Raw genomic sequence first — 20,243 nt, 5'->3', positions numbered from 1 at the left:
AGGAAGGAAAATGAAGTCTGATAAGATTTTTTTTTTTTTTGTGCTGTCAGCAAATTTTTTCCTTCTGGATTGTTTATTGGTAGCCAAGGTTATATTAATGCACTGGAAATATGAAACTCCTCAAACAGGAAGAGAATGGTTGAAATATCTTACAGATGCTTTTCTTAGGAAATAACAGATGCACGAGAGCACTGGAGGCTTGGGGGTTGGTTTTTTTTTTTGGTCTGTCTCTGTTGCTAAGGCTGTGTGAGTGGACTGTAATTTTGTCGTTCTGATACAGCTGAGATTTATGTCAATAGAGGTTACAGAATCATCAAATAATTTAGATTGGAAGGGAATTCTGGAGGACATCTTGTTCACCCTCCTTTCAGAGCAAGACCAACTTCAAAGGTGGATCAGACTGCCGAGAGCTTTGTCGGATGCAGTTTTCTGTATCTCTGAGGATGGATTTTCCACCACCACCTCTCCAGACTCCTGTGGCGGGGCTTGTGCCGGCTGAAGTCGTCCCTTAAATAAAAGGCATAGGAAAATGAGGAGAGAACAAGGTTCAGTGGTTCACCAGTGACGTCTGGCAGAGAGAAGGGGATGGTGCAGTGGGTGTGCGTTGCTTCACAGCCTTGAATATGATTTAAAAGCCCAGTTGGGTTGAAACCTGCTAAACATTGGGTTGAAAGTGGTAGAGATCTCCTGTGGTACACCAGCAGAGGAGTCTTGCTTCTATTCTAGTGAGCTGACATACACTTTCTTGCTGGCTCTTCTCTTCCCTTCACGTACCACCGATGTTTTTCCCCTGTACGCTCCTTTTCCTTGCACTGTATTTTCGTGTCTTGCTTTCTGTTTTGTCTGGTTGTGCAAACTAATGGAAGTGGCGCTACTGCTTTTGAAGAGCGCATGTTGCTTGTTCTGCCTGTTGTGTTGCAATTCCCAAAAACTTCTTTTGCAGTCCGGAGTTTTTTAAAAGTCAGAATAGCAGTGGTGCATGAGCTGTGATAAGGGATCAGTCTGGTTTTTGTACTGTCAGCAATATGTGGGAAAAGGTGATAGCCCATACAGCTCACCTGGAGAGGGCATGCAATAGGGGTTTGGATATAAAGATGTTCCTTTCTTGTCCTCCCTCCTACCCCCAAATCTGTGCAACTATGGATGTAAGAGAATGGTGGTTGTGTGAAAGGAATGGCTGGTTGGAAGGTGGGAAAGAAGCGAGATGCTAGTGAGTGGCTCGTTTGCATGGTCCAGGGAGGGCAGCCCTGCATGGGGCTTCTGCTGCCCAGCATTTTATTTCTAAATGATCTCAATGCATGGCAAACACTGAAGAGGGGTACTGAATTTCTGAGAATAGCAAACTCTGGTGTCTAGAGCTATTTCGGGTTTCCCAGGGAGCCCAGGGCATCCTCATTATGGGGATGGCGGACGTGGCATAGAGCTTCTGGGAAACCCATGCCTTTTGATGCCAACTGGGATGTCCTTGGACCTAAAATGGCACTAGATGTCTGAATTTAGGGAACTGAATGTTATTGGAAATGGCTGCAGGCTGAAATAATGGTTGCAGTTCAGTGTGGGGTGATGCAGATGAAGAACAGTGGTCCGGGATTTACGTATGTATTTGCAGGAGGAGGGAAATGGGCGGTTATGTGCAGCAGTGACCAAAAGGCAAATAAGATATGAAGATTTTGGAAAGTAATGAAGAACAGAAGTCACTGCAAAAATCCCTGGTGTGCTCACATCTTGAAAACTGTAGCTCTGGTCCCTGCAGCTCTGAAAGGATGTTTTAGAAATGCAGGAGGTAGAGGGAAGGGTGGTGATGGTGATCAGAAAGGTGGATGTGTTTCTAAGGCATGACTGAATAGGCTAGGATGCTCCTGCTTGTGGAAGAGGTGACTGAGCAGGCTATGACAGAGGTCTGTAAATCTGGGGGATGTGGAAAACTTTGTCTCCTACAGGACAAGACTTAGGGGATAGTACACGAAACAGGCAAGTGAAGAGGGCTTGGCTCTTTGTGCAGCTAGAGAAAGTCTTTGCTATAGGAGGACACTGGATGCTCTAAGTTTACGTAGATCCACAAACCCCCTGCTTTAGGCTGTGATGGATGCTTGTCACTGAATATTGTCTGCTACAGCTGAGCTAACGGTTGCTGGATGCTGGAGCAGTAGTGCTAACAGTCGGTGGTGACAGTTAGAGGTGTGAGGGAACCTCTTGGAAGCAAATGGGTGGTCTGAGTGTGATCAGCAGTGCAGGTCCCCTGTGGGGAAGGCTGCAAGCGTCTCTGAAAGCGTTTGATACTTTCCTTGATAAGTCTCTCTGGTTCTGTGAGGTCTGTAGAGAGCAGATCTGGAGCTGATCAAAGAGATTTGATTCTGTGGTTGAAATTTCTAGCCAAGGCGGGGGTGAGAAGTGGTTGTTTCTGAAACACCAAGGCATTTCTGCAGCCAGTTCAAGGCACAAATGCTGCGGAACGGTTCTCTGCGTGGGGATGTGCAGATAGGGTGCTGAGCGAGTTACTGCACCGTGATGGGCAGAGGGTTTGTATGCCAGGAACGTAGCCTGGGTGACTGCTTGCCATGAAATATGTTGTGTCCTTGGAGAGCTGGGCTTCCAGGGTCAATGCAGTTGTGTCATTAGATATCACCGTTCCCCACGCAGTTACTGCTAAACCCAGGATGCAGAGCAGGGGTGAGGTGATCTGATAAATGTGACTGTGATTGCAAACTTCTTGAGTGGCTCCAGGTGGCTGGGGGCATGCCATGGCTACCGTGGATCATCTGGCTTCGCTTTGGGCTTCTGGGTTTGCGTCAGTACTTCAGGGTTGGTTTCAGGTCCAGTGTCAGCTCGTCTGCCTGCTGGGAGCAGAGCTGGAGACTGGAATACACATGCTGCAGGCCGTTGTGTGGCCAGCTGAGCTGGCCAGGAGGCTGATGTGCCAGCTTCTCTCGGGTGTTGTGGTGCTCATCAACACGACTTCCAGATTTTACTGACCTAGTGCTCCTGGGCACCTCCACACTCTCCTGAGGCTGATTTCTTGCTGCTTTGGGCTCTTGCAGCATGCCTGGCACGTTCTGCCAGGTGCTGCTTGCTGTGCATGTGCCCTTCTGGGGCTTGGTGGGATTCAGACCCCATTCTCCAATGTGGCTGTATCGTTCTGCCTGTTCTGACCGTGATTTCATTCTGTTTGTCTGCCTCTTTAGTGATGGTCCCATCTGTCGAATCTGTCATGAAGGTGGAAATGGGGAGGGACTGCTTTCCCCGTGTGACTGCACAGGAACACTGGGCACCGTGCACAAGAGCTGCCTGGAAAAATGGTTATCCTCCTCCAACACAAGTTACTGTGAGCTCTGCCACACAGAATTTGTTGTAGAGAGAAGACCGAGACCTTTGACAGAGGTACCGCTTTCTTCCTGCTTCACTTTTATTTCCTTATCATTTGAGAGAAAATGACTAATTTGCCCTGCTGTCCTTGTGGTTCTTGCTGTCTCCATCTCCTCGCAGTACCTTAGCCCCCACGAAGAACAATTTTGTTTAGAAAGATCAAGGCTCTTGTCAGGCAAGTGACGTAGTTGCAAAAATGCAGTGGCAATGTTTGGGGTAGCTCCTGCCTGTGAACTCTCCACGTGCTACCTACCAGTGGCAGGCTGTAGGGCTATGGAAAACATTGCACTTGTAGATCTACTTTAATGCCTGAGCATGGAAATGCAGAGGTCACCATGTGACTGACCGAAATACGAAGCTCTCAGAAGTAGTCTTTTTTTTTTTTTTTTTTTTTTTTTTTTCCTCCCCTCTGTTAGTTTTAATCTAATCCCACAGTGTTGCATTAGTTCAGCTCTCTTGCCTGTAACTTCTTTGTCGTGTTCTGCTCTGAAAAGTGAGATGTGGTGATTGCTGATACTGGTCAATAAAAGACTCATCCTCCCTTGCCGAATATTGATGTGTGCTTCAGAGCCTTTAGCCTCCCTGCTGAGCAGTGGTCCTCTGTCACTGCCCTGTGTTCCCCCAGTGAAAGGAGAAAGCAGGACATGGCTCAGCCAGCCCTTATGTTCCTCTTGGCGTTGACCATAGCGGGACCAGGCTCCTGACGGGTCCATCACCCTCCTAGAACTGGAAGGTACGATCCAGGCTCGGGTTGGTGCGTGGGTTTGGTTTTGATTGTGGTAGTTTTTCTTGGGGTTTTTTTGTTGTTTTTTTTTTTAATCACAAAACTCTCTTCATTCCTCTGTTTAGGCAGTCTGCTGTGATCACATTTCAGACTTCCTTTGGCCCCCAGGGTTTATAGCAGCTGCCTGTAATGATGCCCTTTACATGTGGGGAACAAGGGCAGCTTGGACCAGGCCATCTTCTGACCTCAGAATTCAAATGTACATCCCCAAAGAGGAATAAGTAAATCAGTGAGCTACAGTACGAAAGGCTGTAATGGTTTGTGTTAAATGATTCTATACTTAGACAGATTAAACCATCTTCTAGGTTGGAAAAGACCTTTGAGATCACAAGAGTCCAGCCGTTAACCCAGGACTGCCAAGTCCACTACTAAACAATGACCCTAAGCACGGCATCTAGCGTTTGAGTTTGGTGGGTTTTTTTTAAACACCTCCAGGGATGGTGATTCCACATGCATGGGCAGCCTGCTCCAGTGCTTGACCACCCTTTTGGTGAAGAAATTTTTCCTAATATGCAATCTGAACCTCCCCTGCTGTAACTTGAGGCCATTTCCTTTTGTCCCGTTGCTTGTTATCTGGGAGAAGAGACTGACCCCCACCTGCTTACAACCTCCTTTCAGGTAGTTCTAGAGAGCGATAAGGTCCCCCTGAGCTGCCTCCTCTCCAGGATAAACAACCCCAGTTCCCACAGCTGCCTCCTCATGAGACTTGTGCTCTAGACCCTTCCCCAAATGTCTGTGAGTTGTGTTGGCAGGTGAGCAGGTGATGTTGATATGACTGGTGGTGCTGCAGGACCATATAGGAGGGTGTCGCTGGGCACACCTGAGGTCCAGCCTGGAAGATCAAAGCAAGGTCCTGCAGCCCTTGCTGCCACACCGCAGCCACACCATGTGAAACTGGGGGTGGGCTCTTCCCTGTGTCACCTTGTTGCTAGGTTGGGTTTGGGTGCTCATTCAACACAATGTGCAACTGCAGAGAAGCATCAGCCTGCCCGAGGAGATTTACAGTTAACAATTTTGGGACCCCCCTGGTCCTGCAGCCATCAGCAGTGAGAGAAGCAGTAAAGCATCACCTGGAGCCACCACTGCAAATACTCCCCTTCTCCACGTGCACCCTGTCCCTGCAGGGTGTTTCATCATGTGCCTCCCTGGCTGTGTTTGAACTGTGGCGTGTAGCTCTGGGTTTTGTTTCAAAACTTACTTTTCCTGTTGACAGCGTTTCAAACTGATGCAAAGCAGTGCTGCTGCTGCTGCGCTGTCGTCAGCGGGGCTGCAGGACGGGGTCTCTTAGCTGATGCTCAACAACAGGCTCCTGTAACCTGCCAGCTATCAGAAGCTTGTCAGTGCCTGCTACCACAAGCGTATATGTGGGGAGGCAGGGGTTAATTCTGGTTTGTAGCTGTCGCTACTCTTGTCTGCTCTCTCCTTCCCCTTGCTCCATCACTTAGATTCGCTGAGTCACAGTTGGAATTCCAAGTTGCTTTTCCCACCTCTTTCCATTCCCATCAGTTCTAGAGGTCGTTTCCTTTCCCTTCCCACCTTCCTCTGGAAATGACGCCTGCCCCCTCCTCCCCCCAGTCCTCATCTCTCCTTCCCACACTCCCGTCACCTTTGGGTGCCCAGCAAGCCTCGGAGGCGAAAATAGCCCCTCAACTGGGGAAACGTTCAAGCTTCGGTTTGCAAAATTGGTATTCAGGTTTTGTGATTGTTTAATTTACAACTGACTGGCATTGACTTGATGGCCCCGGATGGGAGAGATCTTCAGGCTGCAGCGCTAAACCAAACCGTGCATTTAGCAAAGCGATCTGTAGAAGAGCATTACGTCAGGGGTTAGTGCTGGCTGCGTCTTGCCGCTTTTCTCCCTGCTGCTAAAACATGTAAAATGGCTCTTTGACCGAGAACTCTCAAATGGCTGGTTGAGGCTTAAAATATTTGGAGAGGGCTGTGTCTTGGCTTTGAGGCAAGCCCAGTAACAGCGAGCTTGCTAGGTCTTATGCGGGCCAAAATTTTGAGTGCAGGTTTTGGATGTTTTAGCTTAAGAGCTAGTAGAGGATTCGTGCCCAGAAACAAACATGTGGAAGTGCGTTTAGCTGTAGTTCACAGATGCTGTAGCACCTCGTAACAAGTACAGGCTTAGAAAACTGTGTACTTGAATGAAAGCTCCAAGACCAGTGGGTACTGGGAGAGCTTCTGCTCTGAGGCTGACGTCTGTGCTTCCAGCAGGCAAGAGGAGCTCGCTAGGACAGCATGGCAGGGAAGGCTTGACTCTTCTGTGTGATTTCTTGTCTGTACTCTGAGGTGCGTTAGTGAACAGCCTGGGACAATCAAATTTTAATTCCTTTTGAAATCTGTGAAGAGCTCCTCTGAACTGGAGCCGGTAAGGGTATGGTGACCAGCAAGCAATCCGTGAGTGTTGAGAGGTGGTGGGTGGGCAACATTGTGACCCCCAAACGCAAAAAATCCCTCTCTTGAAAACACTGTGGCATAGATCCCTCAAGCCGTTACTGATAGCTGTCAAAGGCTTTGGGGGTGTGAATTATTTGTGACTTCTCATGTTTGGGGACTGTCTGTGAGCACAGTGAAGATGATCTGCCCTGTTCTGGTGTCTCCTGTGTCTGCTGGGGGAACAGCTTGCATGAAGTGCCCTTAGTGCCTGGTGAGTTTGGAGGCTGGTGAGCACTTAGTGGAAAAATTGCCAGTTAGATCACCCGTGAGAGTGATCCCTGCTGTAGAGCAGAATAACGTACAGCTCGCCATCATCGTACAGCCCTGGAGCGGTTCCCTTGCCTGCAGTTCCTTGGCAGCAAGCTTTTTCCCTGGCTTGAGGAGCAGCCTGTGGGCTGGTTTAATAAATCCCATGGCAGCAGCCTGCTCTTGCTCTTTCCCAGGAGCCAGCAGCACTTCCCCACCACATGATGGAGTGTCCTGAGTCCCGTACAAGCTGTGCTGAGCAGTCACGCCGGTGTGCCAGGGCTCTGCGATGCCGGTGTGCCAGGGCTCCGTACAGCACGGTTCAGCTGATGGGCACAGGCACTGCGTGCCTGGCACATCGTGAGTGGGGGGCTCCTGCTGGACCCCAATGGCTGGAAGGACTCGCCTGTTCTTGTTGTGCTGCTTCCATGCTGTAAAATGCCCTGATCCCTGCCTGGAGCCTGGGGAAAACATCCTGGAGTTGTTTCTTGTTTTTTCTTGGGTGTTGTTACAACCCTTCTGAGCTTCTGCCCCACCGAAATCCGTGCCTGTCAGGAGTGGTGACAGCGAGCGTGCTGTGCCGTGTGAGGTTTCTTTGGGCTTTTTGTTCGCGTAGAGGCCGATTTACGGAACTTGTCCACTTTCAGCAGTGCACCTGCTGTTAGCAGAGGCTCTGCGCTCAGCGCAGAGCCCTTCGGAAAGGGCTGTTAACAGCTTTGCCAGCTTGCCGGCACTTTCCATTAATACGCTCCGTCTGCAGTCTGCTGTAATCTCATCCTCACACCAGACTGGGCCAAAACTCTTCACCAAATACTTCTGGCAAGTGTAATTCCTAAGTTGTTCATCTGTTTCTGAGACGAGGGCTCAGGAAGGAGGCTGCTTAGTCATTTTAAAATGACACGTTTCCCTTTAGCCGCCTTATCTGAGAAATTTGCTGCTCCTTTGTTGCAGGGAGTGGTGGGGAGCGTTTTGAAACTTGAGGGAAGTGATGCTCGTGGGTGAGTGCGCTCTTTAGCAGCTCCAATAAAGATCTGCTGTTCACCAAGTAGAACTGGGAAGTCAAATTAGAGATTAGTGATGGTGAGCGGAGGAGGATAAATGGGATGGAGGCTAGGACTGGGAGCAGCGCAGGAGCATGCTTTGTGGCAGTGGTGTTGATGAAAGGATCTGTGCCAAGTGTAAAAAGCTGTCCAGGCATCCTGGCTCTCTCCTGCTGTCACATGGCCACTGACACCCATCAGAGAATTAGGTGACAACGCTACCTGTTGATGTTGGTCCTCACAGGAGAAAGCGGCTGACTCTTGTTGTTTGCTCTACTGTGTCCGACCTTTCTAGCCTGGAGAAGCTGAGAGCTGCTTGTTACAGCTGCGGTGGTCACTGGTCAACACAGCAGAGGTGGTCACTGGTCAGCACAGCTGATCTCTGCGGGAATGGGCCACCAGCCCCATGAAAAACTCGCTCTGCCATGTGTGCTTGCAAAGCTTTCAGAAGGAGAGAGGCTGAGCTGCCTGCGGGCTAGAGGAGGCGTTTTGGGAAGCTCCATGGTCAAGTTGAAATGCTTCTGTGGAAGCTGCAGAAAGTTCTTCGACGTCAGGGGACGCCACAACAAAATTGTCTTATTTTTTACTTCGGTCCTCTTGGATATCCACGTTACAGTGTGGTCTTTCTGTGGTCACAGCTCGTGTTTTCCAGGATCAGTGCACAGGGGAAAGATGCTCACTAGCTAACTTTGTTTATCCCTCTGTGTTGTGTGGCTGTGTGCTTTTCTATCCCCGCTCACAAGTCAAAATTACTCGTGTCCCCGTGGGCTGCTTTGGGGTACTTATTGCTGTGATATCTGAGCGCTTCACAAACAGTAATTTAATTTTGCAGTCTCCTTCAGGGAGGGAAGACGGCAACCTTGCTCAGTATGGATTAAAGACCATTTTTAAGTAGAACTGGATTTTTATTTTCTTTAAGCACCCATTTATTTATGTTGTGGCCTGTTCAATGTGAAAAATAGTAACAGTGTTTGCTGCCAGTGTGGCTGATCTCTGAACTGGGAGTGGGGGACTTGTCTGAGCCTGGAGCCGGCAGGGAGGATATCTCCTGCAGTTCAGCCTAGTTTGGTTATTTTTTAACTAAGAAGCTGGGTGAAAGCTGAAAAAAACGCGTGAAAGGCTTTTGTTAACTGTTAGGCTGTGAGGTTGATGGGCTGAGCGCTTTTTTTGGGATGTTTTGAACAGCAGGTGAAGGTGGAGAGTTGAACTGCAGCCCCAGGCGCCTGGGGAGGGTCTGTAAGTAGAGGAGTGGGATGCTGCCATGCTGGTGGCTGTGCTGTGAAAGGACAAAGCGGCTTCTCCTTGGTTCCCTGAAGCGGTCTCCGGCACAAGAGGGCTGTGGAGTGGGGCTCTTGAGCAAGGAGCGTGTTCCCAGCAGAGAATGGGATGGCCAAGCCTTGGAGAGGGATGGTTGCCTGGTACTTGACTCTCCTACACCAGTGTTAGTTTAACATGCATCCATATTTTTACAGGGAAGTGATCTGAATCCACAAGACACTACCCAGCATGGCTGGCACAGTCAGAAAGTACAAAACACGTTTCTGTGGTACCTGGAAGACTTCAGCAGTAGATCTTTAGATCATATGTTCAAACCGTAAGTTGCAGTGTATACAGCTTTCCTGGAACAGGTAGTTTCTTCTTTGTTCCAATATCGTTACATGCAGAAAACGCACAGTTACTGCCTAGGATTCATCTTCAGGAACAATCAGTGTCTTTGCTGTCCAGGGCCACTGTAGAAGGAGCACAGGCCTTTGGAAACAAAGCGTTGCTTCAGTCTAGACAGCTCTTTCTCCCAGGTCACACCATCCTCTAGGCAGGGTTGGGTTTCTTTGCCCTGACATTTTACACCTTACATTTGCCTCAGCCGGACTTTGTTCTTTAGGGTCCTATAGTCTCTGGAGAGAAGGAAATGCCTCTTGTGATTAATTCATTCCTGCTGCCTTAGAAACCTAAGTTAGGATGGGCCAGCTTGTCTGGAGGCACCTGCCACAGTCTGGCTGGTGGAGAACCCAGGTAGGTGCTGCAGGCACCTCATTGAGCCTGAATGTCCCCACTCTTATGTTCTCCCTTCAGTGTAAACTCCTTTCTTTCTTTGGTCTGCAGCTAAATCAGTCGCAAACCTGTTTTCCCTTAAAGTTCTCTCCCTGCTGAAGCCACTTTGTCCTCTAGGATTTCAGGCAAAACTGCATGGATTGAGCCATTTGGCACCGCACCAGTGTGCTGTGTATTTCTAGAAGCATTGCCAAGGGTGATGCTGCGGCCGTGTTTCTACAGCCACAAACACGGGTGGCCCATCGGTACGGCTCCCGGTCTTCTCCGTGGCTGCAGCCCACTGCCCACAAAGTGAGGAGGGGGTACGGGCTGGGCTGGATTTTGTGTACCCGAGCCTGCTTCAGCCCGTTTGCCCTTTCTGAGGTTGCTAGCAAAAGTGGTTTCTTTCCGTGGCTGCCTTGTTTTGTGTATTTTCCCCTGGCATTGACCTTCTCACTTTTTTTCAATTCATCAACAGCTTTTTAAAGTGTCCTAGCTTTAACCTATTCTTAATTTTGTCCCCTCTGGGTGTTTCTAAATGAGCTTAAGAGAAACACCGCCTCTGACCCCAGAGACCCCCATCTCAGGCCATCTGCCCTTGCTGCAGGTCAGCTTTGGTTCCCCACCTCCTTTGGCCCGCACTGCCTGTCGGCCCGGTGCAATCCTGGCGTTGGGCAATCGGTGCTGCCGGTCTGTGCTAACAGCTGAGGTCTCTGTGGGGAAACATCCCAGGCTGGCAGCTCGGGCAGGTGACAGAGCAGCAGCTGTTTTAACCCCAGCAAAACATGGGTCCATGTCAAAGAGGAAGGATGTGTTCTCATCCACACATGGTGTAAATCCTAGGGAGAGGTACCCAGGGTTTACAGGACTCCGCTCGGAGAGTGGGCATGAATTTCTGGGGCTGAAGCCAAGGCTTTGCTAAAATGACCAGAATGTCAAAAGCCAACATGGTACAAGCTAAAGGGTATTACGCATGACTTGTTCGTAATGCTTCTCTAAGCGTTTAATACTTTTGCTAAAGCAGAACTCATTTGAGACAGCTTGCTAATTCCAAAAAATATTTCTCTTGTGAATCAGTCACCACTGCAGTAGTTTAGCTTCACCCTTTTCTTCTTGTATTTTTGTCCTTACAAGCAGCTCTTATGATGGAGCCCCAAGAAAATTCTGCTTCCGTGTCTTCAGTGCTGGTGCTTTCCTGCAATACGTGCATTAACATTCTTTATTTAATAATGGCAGCTTCAGTAATATCTGCATGTCCCTATGCCTTCTGCAAAACAGCTCCTTCCGAGGGTATTATATAGCACAGGAGACCGCCAGGTTTTTGCTCCTGCTGTTTGTATTTCTATTTTATTATGCATTTTTGATTAAAAGATCCTTATTTTTCACTGACTGCTAATATTTTGGTTACCTTAAACTGGATATTTTATCTAGGTCAGTGAATTCTTTTTTTGTCTCTAAGGAAAGCACAACTTCTGAACACAACTGTCACCCGCAACAAAGCACCTTTGAAAATCTCAGAGATGTTTGCTTGGCTGTTTGGGTCACGCTGGAGTATGGGACGTCTCCCGTGGGTCTGCCACGTGCAGCCTTTCTGCTGTCTCCCTAGTCTCCTGCACCTCTGCAGTCATGGGGAGGGCTGCTGGGATGTCTTTGGTACAAGCAAAGCGAGGTTTGCAGGGGGCAATGGTGATAATCTCATGAGTCCTGCTTATGCTATTAGTGAAAGAAACCTTTCCTCTGGGTGCAACGCCCAGTGCAGTGATCGCTGCCCCTCCTCCAGTTCAGAGAACTGAGATGTGACATAAACTGGCCCCCACCCTTCCTCCAGTGTTATCTTCCTCGCAGACAGACTTTTTTTCTTTGCTTTCCTTGAATTCTTCTGCTGAACTCACTGCACCATTCTGTGTCTTGTCTGTGCTCCTCTACCCTCTTCCCCAGCTTGTCTTTCTCGGAGCAAACCTGCAAGACTCCTCAGTCAGTGCAAAACAAACTACTCTTGGCTCTAGCTGAGTCTCATTCCTCTCTTTCTTTCTCTCTTCGCTTCCATCTGCTGTCTGGAGATGCTCTTCTCAGATCCCACCCTAGATCCTCTTGGTATTTCTCTGTGCATCCCTGGCGCTGCTCAGCCAACCTGGAATGGCCTCTTTGGGGCCAAGGCTGGAAATACTTGATCCCTGCGCTCTTGGCACTTGCCCATGCTAGCCTCTTCCTTACATGTCCTTCTTTGCTGCTTTGTCCAGCCCCGTCTGAGTCCTGAAGATCTAGAGGACCTGCTACCCGTAGGATTTCTCTGAGGTGCAGCTGCCGGCAGTGCTGTGATGTCATGTTTGTGGGTGGCATTTCCCGTGGTGACACCAACCACGGAAGCACCTGTTGCTGTATAGCAAAGCGTCCTGGTGACCTGCAGTGCTGCTTGTGTTGGTCCCTCTTCTGTCCACCATTTCTAGAGCTTCTGCAGCTCTCCTTGAGTCTTGCCCGGTGCTTCCCGGTGGCTGGAGCCAGGCCAAGTGCATCGGGAAGGCTCTCAAGCCTGTACAAGGAGAAATTCAGCTTGTTGAGGTTTGTGGAGCATCGAGGGCCTGTGGTTGCGCAATGAGGAAAGGAGGATGAGGAGGGGTGACTTTGCTCTACAGCATTTAACTGCTCTGCTTGCAGGGCTGGGGGCATTTGTGGGTCTTGGCTCTGGGTACTCCACTGGAAAATGTCCCTCCCCACCCTGGTAAAGGAAACAGGACCATCCTGCTGGGGCTGCCCGTGGAAGTTGGTGGCCTGCAAAGAGGTTTTGGTGGACACCCAGAGAAGGGACGTGATGGTCCCTCTTCTGAAGCTGCATTTTTTATTCAGCATGTCTCTCGGGGCAGGGACAGGGCTATGTTATTAAGGTCACGTTATTCTTTCTGGCTAACAAAGCCAGGCACCAGGTCAGCAGCAAAAGGAAAATCAAGAGGTGCCTGAGCAGCCACAGGCTGTTTGGTGGACAGAAGGAGCACAGGATGTTTTGTAACACGGCTGGATTTACGCAGCCGAATACTCCTGTCATTGCTGCGGCTTGCATCACACCTGGTCAGCTGGTGAGATTGGCAGATCATGGTGGTCCTGAATGGTGCTCACCAGAGCTGGTGGTCCAGCTGTAAGGCTGGGAGAGACCTGAGCACATGCTGGCTGGAGGCTGCTGGTCCCACTGGTGCTGATACCGTGCTGCGCTGGTCCTGCTTGGCATGGGACTGTCGTAGACCAGCACGTGAATGCCGCATGCCATGTGTTTTATGAAACAGGGGCTGATAGCTCACAGCCATGTATGTTTTGCAACACAAGGTGAGCTGTAAAAGTCAATGACAGCTTACTCTAAAGCACCCATTTATAACCCCCCCGAAAGACTGCGAGGTGCTGAGTGCTGCTGGGACAGTCCCTCGTCAGTTCATTCCCCCTTGGGACCAAGTGGCAGGGTGCAGTCCAGCTCCCAGACATGAGGAGCAGCGGGTGCTGGGATGGGCTGTATGGGAGACTGCTTTGTTATACTTTGAGCTCTGCTTTTGGCTTCCAGAGGAGCTGATGATGTCCTGGTGTCTTCTTCTGCATGCCTCCTTCCTGCCCTCCATCGCTTGGGCTTCACCCTAGTTTCATGGGCAGCACAGCACCCAAAGAGCAGATACTCACCATCCCATAGCCCTGCCGTGGGTCCAAGGAATGAGCTCCCTTCCGCAACCCTGCTGATCCCAGAAGAAAGGACATCTGGGAAAGCCTCAGGATCATGCTGGAGGACAAAGAAATGTGGTTGTACCTGGAATAACTTCTGGTCACGCAGGCAGAGAGAGGTGGTTTCCTGCAGGGCGGTCTGGGATCCAGCCCATTGCTGAAGTAGGCAGCAAGCAGCCAGCTCTGCCTCTTTCCCTTTAGTCTCGCACATGATTGTAGCATGGAAGAGGTTGTTTTTGGACTTGGCTTTTGTTGCTTTCCCATGTTTACTTGATAGTTTTCCCTACAAAAATTGTTTAATCTGACTGACCACTTTTTGGATTGTTTGCAAGATTTATTTTAAGTCTCATATGCACTAACTGCTGCTGTGCCAGAAACCCTCTGCCCTTAGGGTGGCTTATTGTATTCTTTTTTTTTTTACTGTGTCAGTACATATTGGCAAAGTAAATCAACTGCTTCAAAAGGAAATTAATTTGCTTCCTGCCTTTACATGTTTGGCTCCCATCTTAGTGAGGAAGAAGGAGTTTCAAAGGTCACGAGGAATATAAATAGAATAAGATGCAGTAAAATACCTATTTGCCTTCTGTCTGTGAGATTCTTATCGTACAAAGGTTAAAAGTGATCTGTGCTGTCCTCTTACAGGGGATGGGGTGGGTGCTCTGGGATTGCTGCTAGAGGGAGGTCAGTCCGGCTGGGGTAATTCAGCGTTTGCTGTGTAGCTGGGGCACCTCTGTGCTGGTTGGAGTAGGGAAGGCCAGGCACATGACCAGGGCTTCGGACGATGGAGCTGCCAACGCACTGTTTGTAGGAGAAGCTTTACTGCGTAGATGAGTTGCTGACCTTCCTCGCTTCCTCTTAGGGCTGCTCGGGACTCCGTGTGTGGTCCTTATCTCCCCCACTCAGCTCATCACCCCTAATCTCCTCTGCAGAGCCGCACAAGGGGTGATTTGTAGGTCTGCCTCCCATCTCCCAGTTCCTCCTGTCCAAACCACAGTTGTGGCTGCTCCAAAATGTCCTTCTGGCTGTCTGGCCATCAAGTTGTGCTCAGAATGGCTTTAAAAATGCTTCTAATTTGTCCTCTGTTGTTCTGGGAGCATTCCTCTGTGCCCAGATCTGTCTGCGCTCTTCAGCTCCTGGCTTGCTCTCTAGCTTCACTTGTTCTTGCTCTGTTTGGGTCTCTCAGATGCTTCAGGTCGCACCTCTAAAATATCTTGCTTATCAGTCCTCCCAGCTGAAATTCCCGGTCAGGCTCTTATCTGTTGCTGCAGCACCCCCTCCTCCGTTCTTGGCCAGCTCAGCACCACATCCGAGGTGTCTGCAGAGCATTCTGCTACCATGGCTCTGGCCAGCCCAGCCACACTGCTGTTCCTCACCCACATTTGCCATCTCCCCCTTCTCTTTCCCATTTCAACAAAAGCTGTCTGCGCTTCTCGTCCCTTCGTCACCCCTCTGCTGTGCCTCGCTGTACATCCCTCACGTTAGACACTCTCCACGGTTAAATCTGCGCTAACATGCGTGCGCACCCCCGTGCTCCCCTTCTGGGCCAACGCTTGCTGCTTGTCTTTCTGGCCAGCCACGTCCTCAGGTTACCTGTGCTCTGTTTTGACCAGTGTGGTCTCATTAATTGCTTGCATACCTGCCACCACCCCTTCTGTATTGCTGTTTAAACTGTGGGTTCCCCCGTAAGGAAGGAGCTCTGTGTGTGTGGCTCTCAGGTGGGTCCCTCTTCGTGCTGCCGATTCAAAAACGGGCACCTACGCAGAGTCTGTCAGTAGGACAAGCCTGCCTGGCCCTGCCTGCCTTGGGGTTATTCCCATCCCTGCTCTGACTGTGCTTTTTCAATCACGTTCTCAGATTTCTTTTTTTATTTTTTTGAGGGAAAAAAAAATAATCCTAAATGAGACCAGTCATCCTCGTGTAGGAAAGAAGGAAGGATCCAGCAGCCAAGCGTACAGAACTCCCAATAAAAATGTGCTAGAACAACTCTGGGCATTGCTAGGAACCACAGCTGCTTGCTATCCTAAAAAAGGAAAGGAAAAGCTGGAAATAGCATAATACCAGGAAAACTAGAACAATTGCTGTTGTTGAAGTCAAGTATCTAAAATGAACCCACAGTGGATGCAAGTTGGGACTCGTAAAAGTAGGGAATGTTGCCTGTTGAGGAAAACATCCCTGCAACAGAGCTGCATTTGTTCTGCGACCTGCTCATTTTTGAGAGCAGCAAGAAAGAAACGCTTGCAAAGCCTCTTGGTAACGTAAAGTGCAGTGACCCCCACTGTGATGAGTCACTTGCTGCCTGGGAGGCAAGAAGGCAAGCCGGGAGGTGGGAAGGAATCCAGCGGAGTCACCTCTGTCCTGCGCCTACCACAGGTCTCTGCTGCCCATAACGTGGGAGCCGGTGGATGGCCACCAGCAGTGGAAAGGTCTTTGGGAGTTTGTGGTCTTGAAGGTGGTGGAGCTTTCAGCAGCTGTGTCTGTGTGAGGGGCCGTGTCCCTTCATGGTTGCTTGTGATCCGCTGAGATCTGGGAGAAAGCAACAGGGGATCTTCCCCCAGCCCGCCGAGCTCTGCGTCTCTCCTCGCCCAACAGTCATGCTGCTTTCTCTTTAGAAATGGTCAAGGGCTTTCTCTGTGAGAAAGGTGCAGGTTTGGACACGGGTTGTTCTGTAAAAGAAAATGGGTTTGTGTCACCTTCCTGCGCCGGGCCAGCCCCAGACTGTAGCCCTTGGCTGCTGTCCTGCTTTGTCTGCGCAGGTGCAAGGCTTTCTGCTTGTTACTTGCTTTCTTTTGGCTTTTTTTTTTTCCCTCCAGTCTTTGTTGCTGAAGTAATAGGCTTTTTTCCTCTCTGTCATCATCTCGGTGAAAATACTGGGTGCGTGGGTGTTTGCATTCCTTGCTGATGGCCCTGGCGGGGTGCTGGGCTCCCTGGTGAGCAGCACTGCTGTGGCTCACTTGAGCCCTGAGGACAGTGCCGTACCCTTGAGAGCGCTCCTTCTGCTCAGCTGTCTTGCATAGTCTCTCAGGTGGACCCGGGCATTTCAGATTTCATGCAAATCGGGAATGCAGCACTAAAATGCCACAATTCTCCAAAAGGAACTGGAGGGGTGGACTTGGGACAGCTGCCCTTATGGCTTGGGCTGGCCACAGACCCCAATGCCCCAGTTTCCTATAGCCCCTACAGCAGCTGTGGAGTCCTGGAGAAGTTTCTGTTGAAGCTCAGTCCGAGACCTGTCAGATCTTTACTAAGCCAGGCTTTGCTGAGCTGACCTCCCTCTGCTAGCTGCTGCCTGCTCCGTGCGACTCCAGCGAAGAGCCCAGGCAGCTCCTGTGTTTACTCCTGCCTTTCCCTGCATGAATTCTTCAGCTCTCTCTTCTCTTTCCCTCGTTCGTTGTTAAAAACATTCTTGACGCTCTCTAGCTCTATTTTTGTGAGGGTTTATCAGAGTGAAGTGCACGCACCAGGTACGTACAGGCTGCAGAGAGCACGTCCTGTTTTGCTAAGCACGCTGCGTGCTCCGCATGCCGCCAACTAATGCCCTTTCTCCCTTCCTTCCTGCAGTGGCTGAAGGATCCCGGTCCCCGCAATGAGAAGAGGACCCTCTTCTGCGACATGGTGTGTTTCCTCTTCATTACTCCCCTGGCGGCGATCTCCGGCTGGCTGTGCCTGCGTGGAGCCCAGGATCACTTGCAGTTCAACAGCCGACTGGAGGCCATTGGACTTATAGCACTAACTATAGCACTTTTCACAATCTACGTCCTTTGGACGCTGGTAGGTGTCTGCTGCCCAGCGCCTTGCTCCCGCTGCAAAGGGAGATGGAAGTGCTGGCTTGCACCGTGTCAGTGCAGCCAGCTGTTTCTGCCTCCCCTTGTGAGAAAACCTTGGGCTCTTTCTCTTGAACATCCATTTAATTATATTCAAACGGGAGCTGCTCAAGCTGTTGCTGAGAATGAGAAACCACTTCCCGATCCATCTGGATCCAGTGGATTCTAGACTGACACGGGAGCCGTGTTCCCTGGGGTGTCCTGTACCTGCGCGTGGCTGGGAGGGAGGGTCTGGTGCTGGGGGCAGGCAGCCCTCCAGCTCTTGTGCCCGTTCCCTTTTTTTTGAGAAGAAACACAAACTTGGTAGTTGACTGGTTTAGGGGAAAAATAAAATCCAGGAAATATGAAATCTGGGAAATGTTTGACCCCTAAATAATGTGCCCTCATGTTCCTCCATGCTTTGCGCTGCCCGGCACAGGTGTTGGTGCCTGAAGGAGGTGCGGACTGGTGGCTGGGGGATCTCTGTGGCCCACAACTAAAATTACTACATGATATTTTTAAGATGTCGGTAGCCCAGAAGAGCGTGTGCAAGGAATGCTCTGGCCCTGAGGAGACCTCTGACTTGTCTCTCATACTGGGTGTTTGGACTCCAGCCCTGAGCCGAGGCTGGGTGGCCAGCCTGCCCTGGCCAGAGCTGGAGGTACTGGGATTTGCAGGAACCTGCACTGGGCGCTGTCTGGGTGGGGTGTTGAACCGATCTATGCTGGGAAGGAGCTTCCTGCAGCTGCCTCGCTTTGCATCTTTTTGGATACACTGAATTAGGCGGCCAGGAGCTTGCAGCTTGGCGCCAGTCCAGGAAAGCAAATGGGAATTTGCTGTGTAGCACATCTGTGAGCGCTCCCAGCTGAGGGCCCGGAGGAGCCGTGGTGCTGGGGGGCAGCTCCCTGCCCTGCCGCTCCCCGAGCCCTTGGGGGGGGTCCCTTGGCCCCCTCTCTCCAGGGGTCCTGGGTCAGGGACTTCCCTCTGTTTCCCATTCTGTTCCTTCACGTTCTGTTGCTAGCTGGGTTTCTGGGTTTGGATCTTCATTTCGGCGCTCCCGTTCAAAGCCCGGTGTGTGCTCATGCCTTGCCGAGACCCTTTTCTAGCTGTTTGCTGGGAAGCACCACTTTGGGAAGGGAAGAAGTGCAGTTGCTGGAGGAGAAACAGCGGGACCCCAAAACCTAGCAGCTCTGTGGGCAGTAGAGGGGCCACAGCCCGTTTCCCTGCCACCTCATGCTTTGATCCCTTAGAGTAACAGCTTTTCCTGGGGTTAGGACATTCCTTGCAACTCTCCCACACAGACGCAGGTGCTAGGGGAGGGTGAGCTGGTGCTGCAGCCTTTGCTGGGGGGGGGGATGCCTGCAGCGAGAGCGCTTCATCGGTGCTGCTGACAGAACAGGCAGCAATTGCAGAACAGGCAGCAATTGCAGCGCACAGGGAGCTGCTGGGGGAAGTCTCCACCGCTGCATAAGGGTCATTTCTGTAGAAAGCCGAGCTAAAATTGGAAACTTTAAGAGGAAGTGCTTCCGTCTTCTGTGTCCCAGAACTGGTCTGGAGGAGCTGGAAATCTGGAGGAGCTGGACAAATAGGGTGGGGGTGTGTGTATGTATGAAATAATGAGCCCTGACTAAAATGCTCTAGTTCTGCCGTGCTTTACATCTCCTTGAAGAGGGAAGGACGTTAAATGAAGCCCCTTTATTCACGTTTACTGTATTCAGCTGCAGTTCTGTGCCACCCTGGGCTGTGTGACACAAAGGGCCCTTGCGTGGGTGGGTGGCGATGGCTGTAGTCGGTGTGAGCATTTCGAGAGAGGCTGTGGTCAAGGTTGCAGCTCCTTCCTGTGGAGCAGGAGCTTTCCTTGAGGTTTGCAACGTCAGCTCCCCACTCACATGCTATCCCTGAAGGCTGCAAGATGCATTTGCTTCTTGTTTATCAGCAAGCAACCTTATTTCCACTCTGTGTCCCTCTACATCAGGAAAAAGGGGAGTGGACACATCAATAAGCTAAATTACTTCAGGGCTGTGGCGCAGTTCCATTTTGCATAGCCGATGTCTGAGACCTGTCCAAAAGTAATAGGAATACTGACTTTTCCATGTCAGAGAGAATTTCTGGTGCTTCCTACTTGCCAACTAAATGTTTCCTGTACTCCTTGCAAAACGCGAAAGCTTGGTTTTGATATGGCTGACTGGATTCAGTACTTAATTTTCTTGCTCCCCATTTCTAGGAAAACGAACAGGAGGGAAATATATGCTGGTTTAATTCCTTCTTCAAGGAATTCTAGAAGAGTTTAATTTCAAAGCTAACAAATCGGCAGGAGCTGTGAGGTCACCTGTAGTGTTAATGACTGCAAAAGGGGGCAGCCAGGAGCCCAGCCTGCTGGGGAAGCACAGCTCAAGCTCCCTCTTGCAGGGCTGCGCTGAAACTGCAGGGCCAGCTCCTGCCGGGGGGGCCAGGCTGGGTCCCCTCCAGCCTTTGCACCCTCTCCTGTCTCCCTCCAGGTGGACGAGGCTCCTAGGCCACGGTGTTGTCAGAAAAAAATGAGTCCAGCTGATGCCCTGTTGTTGCAGACCAAGGAGGGAGGGCTTTTGCAAAGGACAGAGAGGATCCACCAGGATCTGGGATGGGGGTGCTTGAGGATTGAGCCTCTTGAGGCTGGCCCTGTTGAGACCCCCTCGTTTTGCCCAGAGAAGGTGCTCCCCTCAGCCCGTGCCTAGGGTGAAGCAGCGAGCTGTGGTTCCCCCCCAGGCTGCTACCCAGCCCCCCCCGAGCAAACTGTCCCGGCGCTGCCCAGAGCGCCCCGCTGGCTGTGCCGCGCTCAGCCCGCTGCCACCAGGAGTTATT

The 20,243-nt window shown here is 50.7% G+C and overlaps 1 protein-coding gene and 1 long non-coding RNA gene across 5 annotated transcripts in view; one reads left to right on the top strand and one right to left on the bottom strand.

Moving 5' to 3' along the window:
* The window catches only part of MARCHF2 (membrane associated ring-CH-type finger 2), a 37,784-nt gene that overhangs the window by 14,430 nt on the left and 3,111 nt on the right, over positions 1-20,243 (top strand). For all 4 annotated transcript variants that reach the window (XM_055708290.1, XM_055708291.1, XM_055708292.1 and 1 more), the window contains exons 3-4: positions 3,183-3,378; positions 17,161-17,370. In XM_055708290.1, the coding sequence (XP_055564265.1) occupies positions 3,183-3,378; positions 17,161-17,370 (406 nt within the window). The remainder of the gene's footprint in view (positions 1-3,182; positions 3,379-17,160; positions 17,371-20,243) is intronic.
* LOC129735924 (uncharacterized) lies at positions 11,305-16,241 on the bottom strand. Its single transcript, XR_008731929.1, has 2 exons — positions 13,564-16,241; positions 11,305-12,436 (listed from the first exon to the last, which is right to left on the bottom strand). It is a non-coding gene; the product is annotated as an uncharacterized LOC129735924 (long non-coding RNA).

The sequence above is a fragment of the Falco cherrug genome, chromosome 4 (genome assembly GCF_023634085.1).
Source record: "Falco cherrug isolate bFalChe1 chromosome 4, bFalChe1.pri, whole genome shotgun sequence".
Classification (NCBI taxonomy): Eukaryota; Metazoa; Chordata; class Aves; order Falconiformes; family Falconidae; genus Falco; species Falco cherrug.
The sequence above is the reverse complement of the archived record's forward strand: the minus strand, read 5'-3'. Positions and strand labels throughout refer to the sequence as shown.